The sequence below is a fragment of the Physeter macrocephalus genome, chromosome 11, assembly GCF_002837175.3.
Source record: "Physeter macrocephalus isolate SW-GA chromosome 11, ASM283717v5, whole genome shotgun sequence".
In the NCBI taxonomy this organism is placed as follows: domain Eukaryota; kingdom Metazoa; phylum Chordata; class Mammalia; order Artiodactyla; family Physeteridae; genus Physeter; species Physeter macrocephalus.
In genome coordinates this window covers 37,840,958-37,857,037 of record NC_041224.1, presented here as the reverse complement: position 1 = coordinate 37,857,037, position 16,080 = coordinate 37,840,958, and the positions used below count along the sequence as shown (strand labels likewise).

The window sequence follows — 16,080 nt, the reverse complement described above, 5'->3', positions numbered from 1 at the left end:
GCAAGAGGGAGGAGATATTGGGATATATGTATATGTATAGCTGATTCACTTTGTTATAAAGCAGAAACTAACACACCATTGTAAAGCAATTATACTCCAATAAAGATGTTAAAAAAGGATTATAAAAATGTCCCCAATTCTTGCAGTTTCTAAATTCACAGCGAGAGAAATCACAACTATTTTGAAAATGAGAGTTGATGGATACTTTTAGAATCAAGGGTATCACTGACCACATTCTCCTCCTCTTTTTCTTTGCCGTCTTCGTTTTCCTTGGATGTTTGATATGAGAAGTCATCACAGGTGCGAAATTCCAAAAACAAGATGGTTGGTGGGAGAAGAATCCCCATGATAACCTAGGTATGATGAGAAAAGTGGATTTATTTTTTTTTATTTATTTTTTTTTTTGGTGGTACGCGGGCCTCCCTCTGCTGCGGCCTCTCCCGTTGTGGAGCACAGGCTCCGGACGCGCAGGCTCAGCGGCCATGGCTCACGGGCCCAGCCGCTCCGCGGCATGTGGGATCCTCCCAGACCGGGGCGCGAACCCGGTTCCCCTGCATCGGCAGGCGGACGCGCAACCACTGCGCCACCAGGGAAGCCCAGAAAAGTGGATTTTTAAGCTATGGCAATTCTTGAAAATTTTCCCAGTATAGGCAAAAAATTTTTAATTATGATCTTCAGCATTACTCAGTAATCTAGCAGCCCTGGAACAGGCAGGTCTATCTCTGCTCTGACGGTCTGTGGCTTATTCCGTTTGGTATATTGATAGAATTGCAGACACTGAGAAATTTAAGATCATCCACCAAATTTTTCTAGATGAACAGCAAGCAGTATTGTGTGTAATCCTGACTTAAAAAGCGAAGATCTTGCATAGAGTTTCAAAGCAGTCAATTTTTTAAGGTAAAATATAGTAAGTAAAAATAAATAAATAAATAAAATGATACCTCTAGTGAAGTAGACCAAAAATATTTTATATAGGAATAACTTAGATGTAAATGTGAATATATGGACCAAGAGCTGGAAGACAAACGTGACTCATGAATGTAGGACTTAACTTGGGCTCAGCCTAGACAGCAAAAGGATGGCCTAGCTCATAGATGGAAACCCTTGTCATTTTTGTCAGTGCCGTGCAGTGTGTCTCCAACATTGAACTCTGTTCCCAATGTTCAATGCTAATTTTTTAAAGTTTCCCCTCAGCAATCCATTATTAAGAATAACACAAAAGGGGGACTTCCCTGGCAGTCCAGTGGTTAAGACTTCGCCTTCCAATGCAGGGGGTGTGGGTTTGATCCCTGGTCGGGGGGCTAAGATCCCACATGCCTCGTGGCCAAGAAAACCAAAACATAAAAGAGAAGCAATATTGTAACAAATTCAATAAAGACTTCAAAAATGGTCCACATTAAAAAAATCTTAAAAAAAAAGAGTAACACAAAAGGGTTATTTCTACCATATACTAAAAATTATATTATAAAGCACCAATAATTAAAACAAAGTGGTACAGGTGCACGAAGAGACCAAACAATAGAGCAGAATAGAAGGTCCAGAAAAAGATTCAACTACACATAGGCAATTAGTTTGTGATAAAAACACCACCTCCAATGGGAGGAATAAAGATGACTATTTAATAAACTGTATTGATAAACTGGGTGATCATCTAGAAAATAATTAGGTTGGATCTATATCTCACACATACACCAGAATAAATTGCATCTAGCTCAAATATTTTCTGAAAGAAAAAAAAGGGAGGGGGCACAGAGAGAAGATAAAACAACTAACAATCACCACATGAAAATTCTTTCATAAATGGAGAGTAGGAGAAGGTCTTTCTAATTAGGCCCCCAAATCAAGAAGCAATCAAAACAAAGATCAATATATTTGATACTGAAAAAAAATCACAAACTTCTGCACAATGAAAACATGTCTTAACCAAAGTAAAAGATAACTTCTGGGAAAACATAATTGCAGCTCATGTGACAGGCAAAGGGCTAATCTTTCTAATTAGAAAGGATCTTCTAGAAGTCAAGAAGAAAAATTCTAACAACCCAGCAGAAAAATGGGCAAAGGCACTGAACTTAGGGACATTTGTACTGAGAGGAAAATGGGCTTGTCCTCACTCATAATAAGAGACATTCAAAGAAACTACACAGAGATCTCATTTTTTACCATTAGATTGGAATGTTTGCTCACACACTGTATTGGTGGAATTCTGGGAAAACAAGACATTCCCTACACTATAGGTGGACACCTCCACAGAGGGACAGCTATCAAGATTGCAAGTGCATGTCCCCACGGGGCCACCAATTCCCTTTCTGGACATTTATACAGCAGATACGTGAGACACAGTATGTGTCCAAGAGCACTCATGGTGGTAGTGAGTGCAGCACACCCAGGCAGGAGTGACCTCCATGGCCTCACTGGGGACTGGCCATAAACTGTGGCCATCGACCATGAAGGAGAACTGGGGAAGTGGGTAAGAATGAAGGAATATTCTGTGTCCCAGAGGAAGTGAAAAAGGAAGGTACAAAACAATAACGATGCCAACCCTTGTGAAAAGGAAAACAAAAATAAGAATATTTACTTCATCATGAAAAAAAGGAAAAAAAGAATACTTATTCATAGTAGCTTTATATGTGGAAATATACATAAGAAACAAATATCAGTGGTTGCCAATGGGTAGAACAAGCCGTATCGGGGACAGGAGTTGGGAAGGAGACTTGTCACTTATACTTTAAAATAGTTTCAATTTTTTAATATGTGCATGTCCTTATGACCTATTCAAAGAATTAAATTTTAAAAAGAACAAACCATCCCTGCTTTAAAATAATTATATATTTATGTTGTGAATTAAAAATGCTTGGAAGGAAATCTGGTGCTTACAAATATTTATACCTTTGGGTAGACATTATATCTAAAAGTAGCATTAGGTAAAGAAGGAAATGATAGAAAAATACCCACTGGATTTCAAAGACTTAGGACAAAAAAAAGCATATAGACTATCTCAGTGATTTTTTTCCTTTCAAAAACATGTTGAAAAGATAATATTTTGTATATACTGGTTTAAATAAATATATTATTAAAATTAATTTCAACTGCTTCCTTTTTACTTTTTACAATGTACTTAAAAAAACTTTTTGTAACTATTAAAAATTTTACTTTCTTAACTAGAAAATTTAAAGTGACATACGTGGCTTGCATTTTATTTCTGTTGGACAGCACTGCTGTAGACTCTATAGTTTCATCTTGCTCTTTAAAATTCTGGCATGTTTTAAAATTGCTTTTTAAAATATATGTTTCCTGGTTGTTCATGGGTTGAAGAGCTAGAACATTTGGACCTGTAGACTTCATCACAGAGTGGATTTGGGGATGCTCCTGTGCCCTTGTTATCTCCTGCCACTTGGCAGCTGGATGCAGAGGCTGGACCAGACCCAGGTTGTTTTGTAAATTTTATTGAAGTAGGGTTGATTTACAATGTTGTGTTTAATGTCTGCTGCACAGCAAAGTGACTCAGTTATATATATTCTTTTTCATATTCTTTTCCATTATGGATATTGAATATAATTCCCTGTGCTATACAGTAGGGCCTTGCTGTTTATCCATCCTATATATACTAATTTGCATCTGCTAATCACAAACTCCCAATCCTTCTCTCCCACCCCCCTCCCACTTGGCAACCACAAGTCTGTTCTCTATGTCTGTGAGTCTGTTTCTGCTTTGTAGATATGTTCAATATGAAGGTTACTAAAAATAGAGTTGCCATATGATCCAGCAGTCCCACTCCTGGGCATATATCCAGACAAAACTATAATTCAAAAAGATGCATGCATCCCAATGTTCATAGAAGCACTATTTACAATAGCCAAGACATGAAAGCAACCTAAATGTCCATCAACAGATGACTAGATGAAGATGTGGTACATATATATACAATGGAATATTACTCAGCCATAAAAAAGAATGAAATAGTGCCATTTGCAGCAACCTGGATGCACCTAGAGATTATCATACTAAGCAAAGTAAGTCAGACAGAGAAAGACAAATACAATATGATATCACTTACACGTGGAATCTAAAATACGACACAAATGAACATATCTATGAAACAAAAACAGACCCAGGTTTGAGCCCTATGGCAAGACTGTAGATGGCATGTTCTTTCATTAAAAAGTATACCGTTTCTCTTTTGGTGATGTTAGCAGCAGTTGATGTCAATTCATTAACTCAGTGGGGTTGAAAATTGGTGCTGTTCTAATGCTATCATTTGGTTTCCGTTTCTTGGCTGGAATAATTTTACAAAGAGATGTTTCCCTCATCTACTCAGTGGTTACCCAGTGGTTCAGTTCATATAGAAAATGCAGGATAAATGCTTGATTCTTTCCCCTTTATGTACCTGTTTTCAAGATAATGAATTGGTTTCCTATCAGCTACTGAAGGTAACTAATTTTTCTTTTTTTAACTATTTCATATTCCCACCAGCAGTGTAGAACAGTTATAGTTGTTCCACATGCTTGTCAGCACTTGGTATGGTCAGTCTTTTAATTTTAGCTTTTGGGCTTCCCTGGTGGCGCAGTGGTTGAGAGTCCGCCTGCCAATGCAGGGGACACGGGTTCGTGCCCTGGTCCGGGAAGATCCCACATGCCACGGAGAGGCTGGGCCTGTGAGCCATGGCCACTGAGCCTGTGCGTCCGGACATAGTTCCCTGTGCTATACAGTAAGACCTTGTTGTTTATCCATTCTATGTATAATAGTTTGCATCTGCTAATCCCAAACTCCCATTCCTTCCTTCCCCTCCCCCCCTCCCACTTGGCAACCACAAGTCTGTTCTCTATGTCTGTGAGTCTGTTTCTGCTTTGTAGATATGTTCAATATGAAGGTTACTAAAAATAGAGTTGCCATATGATCCAGCAGTCCCACTCCTGGGCATATATCCAGACAAAACTATAATTCAAAAAGATGCATGCATCCCAATGTTCATAGAAGCACTATTTACAATAGCCAAGACATGAAAGCAACCTAAATGTCCATCAACAGATGACTAGATGAAGATGTGGTACATATATATACAATGGAATATTACTCAGCCATAAAAAAGAATGAAATAGTGCCATTTGCAGCAACCTGGATGCACCTAGAGATTATCATACTAAGCAAAGTAAGTCAGACAGAGAAAGACAAATACAATATGATATCACTTACACGTGGAATCTAAAATACGACACAAATGAACATATCTATGAAACAAAAACAGACCCAGGTTTGAGCCCTATGGCAAGACTGTAGATGGCATGTTCTTTCATTAAAAAGTATACCGTTTCTCTTTTGGTGATGTTAGCAGCAGTTGATGTCAATTCATTAACTCAGTGGGGTTGAAAATTGGTGCTGTTCTAATGCTATCATTTGGTTTCCGTTTCTTGGCTGGAATAATTTTACAAAGAGATGTTTCCCTCATCTACTCAGTGGTTACCCAGTGGTTCAGTTCATATAGAAAATGCAGGATAAATGCTTGATTCTTTCCCCTTTATGTACCTGTTTTCAAGATAATGAATTGGTTTCCTATCAGCTACTGAAGGTAACTAATTTTTCTTTTTTTAACTATTTCATATTCCCACCAGCAGTGTAGAACAGTTATAGTTGTTCCACATGCTTGTCAGCACTTGGTATGGTCAGTCTTTTAATTTTAGCTTTTGGGCTTCCCTGGTGGCGCAGTGGTTGAGAGTCCGCCTGCCAATGCAGGGGACACGGGTTCGTGCCCTGGTCCGGGAAGATCCCACATGCCACGGAGAGGCTGGGCCTGTGAGCCATGGCCACTGAGCCTGTGCGTCCGGAGCCTGTGCTCCTCAACGGGAGAGGCCGCAACAGTGAGGGGCCCGCGTACCACAGATAAATAAATAAATAAATAAATAAATAAATAAATAAGTAAAAAAAAAAAATTAAAAAAAAAAAAGAATTTAATTTTAGCTTTTCTAGTGGGTGTGTAGTGCTATCTCATTGTGGGTCTTTTTTTATTATAAAGTATTCAATTTAGTTAAACTAAAAAAATAAAAACCAGTTCACCCATTTCTCCCACCCCACCCTCACCCCTGCTTCTGTCAACAACCAATCTGTTCTCTGTGTCTATGAACTTGCTTTTTGGTTTTTTTAGTTTTCACATGTGAAAGAGATCATAATGTATTTGTCTTTCTCTGTCTGGCTTATTTCACTTAGCACAATGCCCTCGAGGTCCATCCACATCGCAAATGGCAAGATTTCATTCTTTTTTATGGCTGAATAATATTCCATTTTATATATGTATATATAAAAGTATAAAATATACATTGTGTATATATAATAATATTCCATTGTGTGTATATATATCATTGCATACATATATCTATGTGTATATATATATATATATATATATATATATCACAATTTTTTATCCATTCATTCATCAATGCACACTTAGGTGGTTTCCATGTCTTGGCCATCGTAAATAATGCTGCAATGAACCTAGGGTGCAGATATCTTTTCAAGTTAGTGTTGTTTTCTTTGGATAAATACTCAGTTGTGGAATTGTTGGGTCATATGGTAGTTCTAGTTTTAATTTTTTGAGGAACCGTCATACTGTTTTCCATAGTGGCTGCACACCCACCAACATTCCCACCAACAATGCACCAGCATTTCCTTTTCTCCACATCCTTGCCAAAACTTCTTATTTCTTGCCTTTTTGATGATGGCCATTCTGACAGGTGTGAGGTGATATCTCATTGTGGTTTTGATTTGTATTTCCCTGGTGATTTGTGATGTTGAGTATATTTTCATGTTCTTTCTGGCCATCTGTATGTCTTCTTTGGAAAAACGTCTATTCAGATCTTCTGCCCATTATTTAATTGGATTGTTTGTTTTTTTGCTTTTAAATTGTATGAGTTCTTTATATATCTTGGACATTAGCCCCTTATCAGACATACAATTGCAACTATTTTCTCTCATTCAGTACGTTGCCTTTTCACTTTGTTGATGGTTTCGTTGGCTCTGCAGAAGCTTTTTAGTCTGATGTAGTCCCACTTGTGTTGCCTTTGCTTTTGGTGTCAGATTTAAAAAAATCATCACCATGTCAAGGGCTTATGTTTTCTTCAAGGAGTTTTATGGTTTTAGGTCTTATGTTCAAGTCTTTAATCCATTTTGTGTTAATTTTGGGGTATGGTATAAAATAGTGGTTCAGTTTCATTGCATGTGGCTGTCCAATTTTCCCAACATGATTTATTGAAGAGACTACCCTTTCCCTATTGTATATTCTTGGCTTCTTTGTCATAAATTTATTGACCATATATGCATGGGTTTATTTCTGGGCTCTCTATTCTGTTCCATTGATCTATGTTCCTGTTTCCATTGTTTTAATTACAATAGCTTTGTAATAAGGTTTGAAATCAGAAAGCATGAAGCCTTCAGCTTTGTTCTTTCTCAAAACTGCTTTGGCTATTGGGAATCTTTTTGGATCCACATAAAGTTTAGGATTGCTTGTTCTATCTCTGTGAAAAATGCTATTGGAATTTTAATAGGGACTGCATTAAATCTGTATATTGCTTTGGGTAGCATGGACTTTTTAACAATATTAATTCTTCTAATTCTTGAGCATGGAATATCTTTCCCTTTATTTGTGTCTTCTTCAATTACTTTCATGAATATCTCATAGTTTTCAATATACAGGTTTTCACCTTCTTGGTTAAATTTATTCCTAGGGGTTTTATTCTTTTTGAATCAACTGTATATGGGATGACTGTTTTCTTAATTTTTCTTTCTGATAGTTCTTTATTAGTGTATATGTTTACTTAAAAATATTGTTATGAACTCATGGATTTAAAGATATTTGCTATTCATCGCTATTAGTAATAGTATTGAAAGTCAAACTGTCCTGTTCGTTTGGCCAGTGGAAGCCTCTTCATGTTTGCTCCTGGGTCCCCCTGATCTGACCCTAGGGGTCCTTGATAGCTTCTTTAACATCTGGTGTGTCAACTGTTCTGGGCTCATCTTGTACATATCCTGCTACAGACCTGGAATCAACCATTTCTCCAAGAAGTTCTGGCTTCAGTGAATGGGAAATGATATTTCAAGGCCACAATCTGGGCACTAGGAATGTTCATGCTTTGGGGTAGGTCTTTGTTTCTAGGCTTTTCATTGGCCAGAGCTGGAATGAATTCATATTATTGATGCTTCCAATTAAGTACTATAGGCTTTTCTGCTTATCCTCTTCCAGATTACATCTGTGTTTCCTTTTCTTCCACACCAAGTCCTAGTTCTCAAGGACAGAGGGGGGTGACAGAATTAACATATCTCACTGTTACTCAGTTGCTTTAACTTAACAGTTTCAGAATAATGATGTTAATACTACCACTATCAATTATGATTACTGAAAAGTTACACTTTTTTTTGCACAGGTGCTCCCCATTCTCCTCCGATTTTTATTTTTTTATTTGATTTTATTTTTTTTAAAAGATGTAATTTTATTTATTTTTGGCTGTGTCGGGTCTTCGTTGCTGCGCACGGGCTTTCTCTAGTTGCAGAGAGCAGGGGTTACTCTTCGTTGAGATGTGTGGGTTTCTCCTTGCTGTGGCTTATCTTGTTGCAGAGCACAGGCTCAGTAGTTGTGGCGCACGGGCTTAGTTGCTCCACGGCATGTGGGATCTTCCCGGACCAGAGATCGAACCCACGTCCGCTGCATTGGCAGGCAGATTCTTAACCACTGCGCCACCAGGGAAGGCCCTCCTCTCATTTTTAATTGGTTCTATTATATATATATATTATCAGAACATATAGCTGTTATATACTATTTTCTCTCCCACTTAACTGTCACTTAGTTTTAACACTACAAGTAAATATGTATCTGATGCTGACTATCAGCCCTGTTGCTGATGCCTCTCTGGTTATTTTGGTTGTTGGAGATTCTTTCTCTAACAGATTCTTCAGAAAGTGCTCATAGGAACACTATTTCCCTGAGTTCTTGCCTGTTAGCAACATGTCATGTGTACCCTTTATATTTGACCATCCCTTTTTTTTTTTTTTTTTTTAACATCTTTATTGGAGTATAACTGTTTTACAATAGTGTGTTAGTTTCTCCTTTTATTTATTTTTGGCTGTGTCGGGTCTTCGTTGCTGCGCACGGGCTTTCTCTAGTTGCAGCGAGCAGGGGTTACTCTTCGTTGAGATGTGTGGGTTTCTCCTTGCTGTGGCTTATCTTGTTGCAGAGCACAGGCTCAGTAGTTGTGGCGCACGGGCTTAGTTGCTCCACGGCATGTGGGATCTTCCCGGACCAGAGATCGAACCCACGTCCGCTGCATTGGCAGGCAGATTCTTAACCACTGCGCCACCAGGGAAGGCCCTCCTCTCATTTTTAATTGGTTCTATTATATATATATATTATCAGAACATATAGCTGTTATATACTATTTTCTCTCCCACTTAACTGTCACTTAGTTTTAACACTACAAGTAAATATGTATCTGATGCTGACTATCAGCCCTGTTGCTGATGCCTCTCTGGTTATTTTGGTTGTTGGAGATTCTTTCTCTAACAGATTCTTCAGAAAGTGCTCATAGGAACACTATTTCCCTGAGTTCTTGCCTGTTAGCAACATGTCATGTGTACCCTTTATATTTGACCATCACTTTTTTTTTTTTTTAACATCTTTATTGGAGTATAACTGTTTTACAATAGTGTGTTAGTTTCTCCTTTACAACAAAGTGAATCAGTTAATCACTTTTTCTAGATATAAAATCTTTGCCTCAATTTTCTTTCTGGGAGTATTTTTATATGATACACACCATTTTTTTTTTTCTGACATAAATGGTTGCTACTGAACGTCTGATGATAATTGAATTTTTTTCCCCTTAGAAGTCACTTGATTTCTTTTTTTTTTTTTTTGCCTAGAAGCTCAAAGAATTTTTTTTTCATTAAAATCCAATAACTTTATTAACGTGTGTCTTGATGTTGGTTATTCTGGGTTGATGTACTCAGGTTCCCAGTGTGTTTTTTAAAATATATAGTTTCATATCATTTGTCTTCAAGAGAAATTTTTGAATTCTAGCTTGAGACACTTGCTTCTATTTCTGGTTTTAGCTGTTATGGATACTTTCATACTTTTAGCAACATAGGCGATATCTTATGTTGCTATTTCTTTGTTAATTTAAGTACTATCTTAGTCATCTAAATATCTATTGACATCCTATTATTTTAGATGAGACTTTATCTTCATTTATCTCCTTCCCCCTCTGCTCCCGTGTTTAACAACCACATCAGTATTTTCAGTTCCTATGAAGTTACCTTTGTAACTTTACACAATAAACTGGAATCTTCACCTCTTGTTTCAACAACTCTTGACAGTTCTGATTCCCCACCTTACAGTATGGGGATTTTATGCTGTTTACCACTCTCTCTTCCCCTTCCCACCAGCCAACTTTTCTTAGCTGTACCTTTACTTTCATAGTTTCATACTTGATAACCTTTGTATTATATTTAGGATTTATATTTAGGTCTTCAGTACTCTGTCTATTGGATTATTCTAAAAAACTGAAGATCAATAAAAAGCATTTACATTTTTATTATCGTATAAAATACTGTCTATTGTACAGCCACATGGCGTGCTGTGATTGCAATTTTAATGTAGAATTCTCGCGCTACTAGAGAAACCTGATCATGGTATCAAAGGTCAAATGGTCTTTTTTACCTTCTACCAGTCACTCAAAAATCGTACCAAATTTTAATTCAAATCATAACCGAGCCTTAACTTTTGTGTGCAGTTTTTTTGTTTTCCCTGGTATTTGATTCTATTTCTATTTTCTCATTAATGATTATGAACTCTTTTTGTTTCCCTAACCCATACCCCTGATACTTTGTAGCATCTTAGTCACTGCATCTATTTGTTGGAACCATTTCTATTCTTCTGTGTACTTTCTTCTTGCATATCACTGACTCTTTGCACTCATTTCATCCAACTGCTTTTTCATATGGGGATTTTTAAAAACTGGGGCTTGTTTCTTGCATTTCACATCACCTGTGTTCTTGTAATTTTGAACGCTTCTTTCAGTGGAATACCTGCTGAAGTACTTTTTCTGAAGGAGTAAGTAGAAAGTATATAACTTGAATCTTTGTCTATCTTAAATAGATATCCTATCCTCATGTTTAAAATAGCTGGACTGGGTTAAAAAAAAAAAAAAACAATCCAGGTTCCAAATCCTCTCAGAACTATGAAGGCCTTGTTTCAGTGCCTTCTAGGTTTCAGTATTATTAACAGAAAGTCTGATGCCAACCTGATGTTCATCCCTTTGTAGGAAACCTGCTCTTTTTTAAAAAAAAATCTTCAGGATCTTCTCATTATTCTTGATATTCTGAAAACTATTTATGAATATCCAAACTTATGTATAATATCAGCTTAGTGCATTGTGTATAATTGGGCAATTAGGCATGACATTTATATTTTTTTTAAAAGAAAGAAATGGAAATTTTTATTCAAGCCAAATTTGAGGATTATAACCCGGGAAAAGCATCTCAGAAAGCTCTGAGAACTGTTTCCAATATATTTTTAAGAAACAAAGGGCCTCTGTATGTCAGAACCCTGATGCCCAGGATAACATATATGGTCTTTTCTTTATCCTCATAGCAATCCCATGAGCTCAGTATAATATTGCCATCACAGAGTAGGTTATCTGAAGATTAGAATCTCTCCTTAAGATAACCTAGTCTTTAACAGTAGTAAACAGCAGAGCTGGGATTTGGTCTCAGTACAATTTTCTATCCCCTAAATCCTTTTCAAACACTTTCATAGCTTCATATTCTCTCATAAACCCCATAGAATGAAAGCATTGCCAATTAAAATGATATCAGACAGCAACCTAAGTGTCCATTGACAGATGAATGGATAAAGAAGATGTGTACATACACAATGGAATATTATTCAGCCATAAAAAAGAATGAAATAATGCCATTTACAGCAGCATGGATGGACCTAGAGATTATCATACTAAGTGAAGCAAGTCAGACAGAGAGAGTCAAATATCATATGATATCGCTTATATGTGGAATCTAAAGAAAGGATACAAATGAACTTATTTACAAAACAGAAATAGACTCACAGACATAGAAAACAAACTTGTGGCCACCAAAGGGGAAGAGGGGGAGGGATAAATTAAGAGTTTGGGATTAACAGGCACAAACTACTATATATAAAATAGATAACCAACAAGGACCTCCTGTATAGCACAGGGAACTCTACTCAATACCTTGTGATAACCTATAATGGAAGAGAATGTAAACAAAAGTATATATATATATTATATATATCTATATATAAAATATATCTATGTATAACTGAATCACTTTGCTGTACACCTGAAACTAACACAACCTTGTAAATCAGCTATATTTCAGTAAAAGTTTTTTAAAAAGTAAAACAAAACGATATCAGACAATTTCAGAGTTCTAAGGGCATCTATAGAAATAGAGCTCAGGTGTCTGCTTTAGTGGCGGGTGCCTGGTCCAGGGATGCGTGACTGGTTAGGGTGGACTCCAAGCCTGGGAGCCAGTCATGCTGCAGGTCAGGCTATGGTGTTAGACCACCTGGATTCATGAGCCAGACCCACGCCTTGCGGCTCAGATCCTATCCCTTAACCTTGAAGCTTCAGGTTCTCCTGTGAGACAAGGATTGCCATGGCGTCTCCTTCCTGGGGTTGTTCAGAGTCAGGGATGAAATAAACCACAGCAAGTGCTTAGCTCAGCCAGGCAGGGAGTCAGAGCTCCCGGGTGTCACTCGTCACGATGCTGTGCTTACCAACCGCGTCACACACACCTTCAGGCCAGGGTTTTTCCTCATCCGCAGCCTTCCCATCCACATGTCAGTCAGCAGCATCTGGCTGCAGGTGTGGGCAATGAAGTCCCGATGTTTGGCCGCGACAGCCAGCTTGAGGCAGGTCGAGTTGCTCCAGTTTTTCAGCTCGTAGGTCAGCAGTTTCATGGCGATCTGCTCGTCATGCTTGTAGGACTGGTCCAAGAGCTCCACAGCAAGCTGGCCAAAGTCTCTGCAGAGACAGAAATGGCAGCAGGGTGGCCACATGCTCTTCATTAGAGAGCTGTGTCCACGGGGACACAGGACACAGGACACAGAGTCCTTGACTCCCTGTCCTCTGGGAGCTCCAGGGGATGTCCCCAGAGGGGACAGCCAGGGGCCAGGGGCCGTGCTTAGCCATGTCAGGGGCTGACTGCTCTTGCTGTAGATGGAGCTTCAGGTGGATCCCAAGTCTGTCCCTCAGGCCCCAGGGGCAGAGCAAAGACAAAGTCCCTTCCCTCAGGCGTTCACGGAACGGGGATGCAGATGGAAAAGATGGCAAATGAGAGTTTGAAAACAGCACCTGTGGGACTGGAAGTCAGAACAGTGGCCATCCTTGGTGCAGGGGAGAGGTGGACATTGAAAAGGCCTCCAGGAGGGCTGGTGGCACAGGTAGGGTGCTGTTTCTTGAGGGTGCTGGTCAAAGTTGTGTGCTGTGTTTGTGAACAGTCATCAAGCTGCATGTTTTGCACATGGGCCTTCTCCCGTATGAGTGTAATACTTCAGTGGCACATGGATTACAAGAGCGCTCTCAGTGCTGTGAAGGAGACAAGGTCTAGTTGCCATGGGGACCCAGAGCAGGGAGGACCAATTGCTGGAGGTGGGGGAGGAGGGGTGATGGGAACCAAGTGGCGGATGGAGAAGGGGACACAGGTGATTTGTGAACATAAGATGTATTCCCTTTCCACATGACCCTGATGCGAGGATTTAATGATAGTCACGAACATTTCTTGTTCCTTCAACTTTTTGTGTGGCATCGATGTGATTAAGGTACAGTCCTATAGGGATCACCTTTCTTTGCTTTTGTTTCTCCATTTTATAGAAGATTTGATGCCAGTTCTGAGTGGAAGGATGAAAAAGGGAGGCATTACTTGTGGGGGATGGAGACGCAGACTCTGCAGTATCTTCTGGCCTCAGGCCCCACAGGCTGCAGGGGGTCACCACGAGGTTCCTCTAGGAAGCAGAGGGACAGGGCTTGCCAACAGATGGAGGCAGAGGAACGCCTCCCTATTTGTAAGAGTCTGGAACACCTGATGTTTAGAAGTCAGCTAGTCATTTTAGAAATCCAGTCCAAAAGATAAGCAGGGTGCTTCACAAAACAAAGATATTACATGTTGGCAGAGGGGCCTGCGTACGATTCAAGTTCACATGTCTGTAAAGTTGCACGGGGACTTCCGATTTCTGGTTCCACACGTTAAGGGACTTGGAAGTTGCCACTCTGTCCTAATAAAAAGTAAAAAAGCTCAACAAACTCAAAATCCACGACTTTTCTAGATTCATCAGAGAATTGGGGTCACAGGGCAAACTGCTGTCCACCAAACTGGAAAGACAGAAGGCAGATACTGAGAATCACAACTTAATGGAGCAGAAACCCGGGGAACCAGCACCAGGTTGGAAAACCTGAACTGTAATTGATGAATTTCTGGAGGCCCCGTGAGGACAAGTCTGCAAGTTAACAGCTCCGGGTGGCCCAGGCTTAGAGAAGTGTTCACGTTTTTGTGAGTTTTACCTCCACGAGCCCCACCAAGTTCTCACAGAGAAGATGGGGGAAGAATCCTCTCATGCTGCCATCTGGGAGACGGGAAAGGGTCCATTCTGAACGATGCCCAGAGCACTCTGTTCTTCATAACTAGGCCTGCCCTCGGGGGAAACTGGCTAACCAGAGCTTAACCTATTGGTGTTTTATCAGAGCCTAACTGAACTAGAGGGAGGGAAATACCCAAATCCAGCCCCCTGTAGCCATCCTAAGGGGGGGGGAAATCCAGAGGTACTTGTGAAGGTCAAGTCCAAGGGCACAGGTTCACTAAGGTTGTTTCCTTATGAAAATTGGTCTCATTGTCTTTGAACGAAAATTGTGTTTCCCAGAAACAGAATCACGGACATAGAGAACAGACCGGTGGTTGCCAAGGGGGAGGGAGGTTGGGGTAAGCTTTCATATATAGAATGGATAAACAGCAAGGTCCTACTGCATAGCACAGGGAACTATATTCAATATCCTGTGATAAACCATCATGGAAAAGAATATTAAAAAAGAATGTGTATTATATATATATATGTATGTATATATATATGTATAGGTGTATATATATGTATATGTATAACTGAGTCACTTTGCTGTACAGCAGACATTACCACAACATTGTAAATCAACTATATTTCAACAAAAAACATATATTGATTAAAACTGGGTTTCCATAGTTTGCACCAGAAGGCAGTCAACAAAAGCAACGAGAGTCCAGAAACGCCTCAGAGAGACAGAAGGAAAAATACTGACACAATGGACAAAGCACTTGATGAACAAGCTTTAAAGGTAACTGTACTTAAGTGAGAGATACATTTGCCACCCCTCCCAGCAAAGGGACAGTGCTCAGGACAAGAGTGTCTCCTGGGCCTTAAATTCCCTCTGGACACTCACTTTGAGTTGTTGTCCAGGTCCTGGGAGATGTCGTCCACCAGCTCGCTCTCGGAGGACTCGTGGGCCATGGACTTGTAGAGCTTGCAGGCCACCAGGGCCTTCGCCATGCTCTCCTCCCCCCGCTGCCAGAGGAACACTGCCATTTTCTGGCGCTTCATCAGCACGGCCCACACCATCAGCTCGTGGAAGGGGTACTGGAATCGACTCACGGCGGGGTCGTCCACATCGATGTCCAACTCCTCCTCCTTTTTTTTCTTCTTCTTTTTCTTCCCTTTGGCTGGAGGCTCATCATCCTGAGGGGAGAGAAGCACCTTTGCCATGGTTCTGCCATAAATGTGCAACAAAGGGTTTCAGGACAACTGGAAAAAGGGAAACCTCTCCCTCCAAGGGAATAAAGAGAATTCTAAGTACATCTGCGGTTTCCAACCAGTGTACTAATTCTTTTGAAAAGATGCACATGTTTATTATGAGAAGTAAACCATCGAAAACCAAATGAGCTGAAAAGGCATACTACTGTTTGAAGAGTTTATACCCCTGGGTTGGCAGGTTTTTTTTTTTTTTTCCCCAGAAGCCTCTAAAAATTGAAGAGATGCTGCAA

General features: G+C 39.6%; 1 protein-coding gene across 1 annotated transcript in view; it reads right to left on the bottom strand.

The window, feature by feature from the left end:
• The window catches only part of TRPM1 (transient receptor potential cation channel subfamily M member 1), a 64,700-nt gene that overhangs the window by 14,919 nt on the left and 33,701 nt on the right, over positions 1–16,080 (bottom strand). Inside the window, 3 exon segments of the mRNA XM_028495284.2 lie at positions 231–353; positions 12,812–13,040; positions 15,483–15,775. Of these exon segments, the coding sequence (XP_028351085.1) occupies positions 231–353; positions 12,812–13,040; positions 15,483–15,775 (645 nt within the window).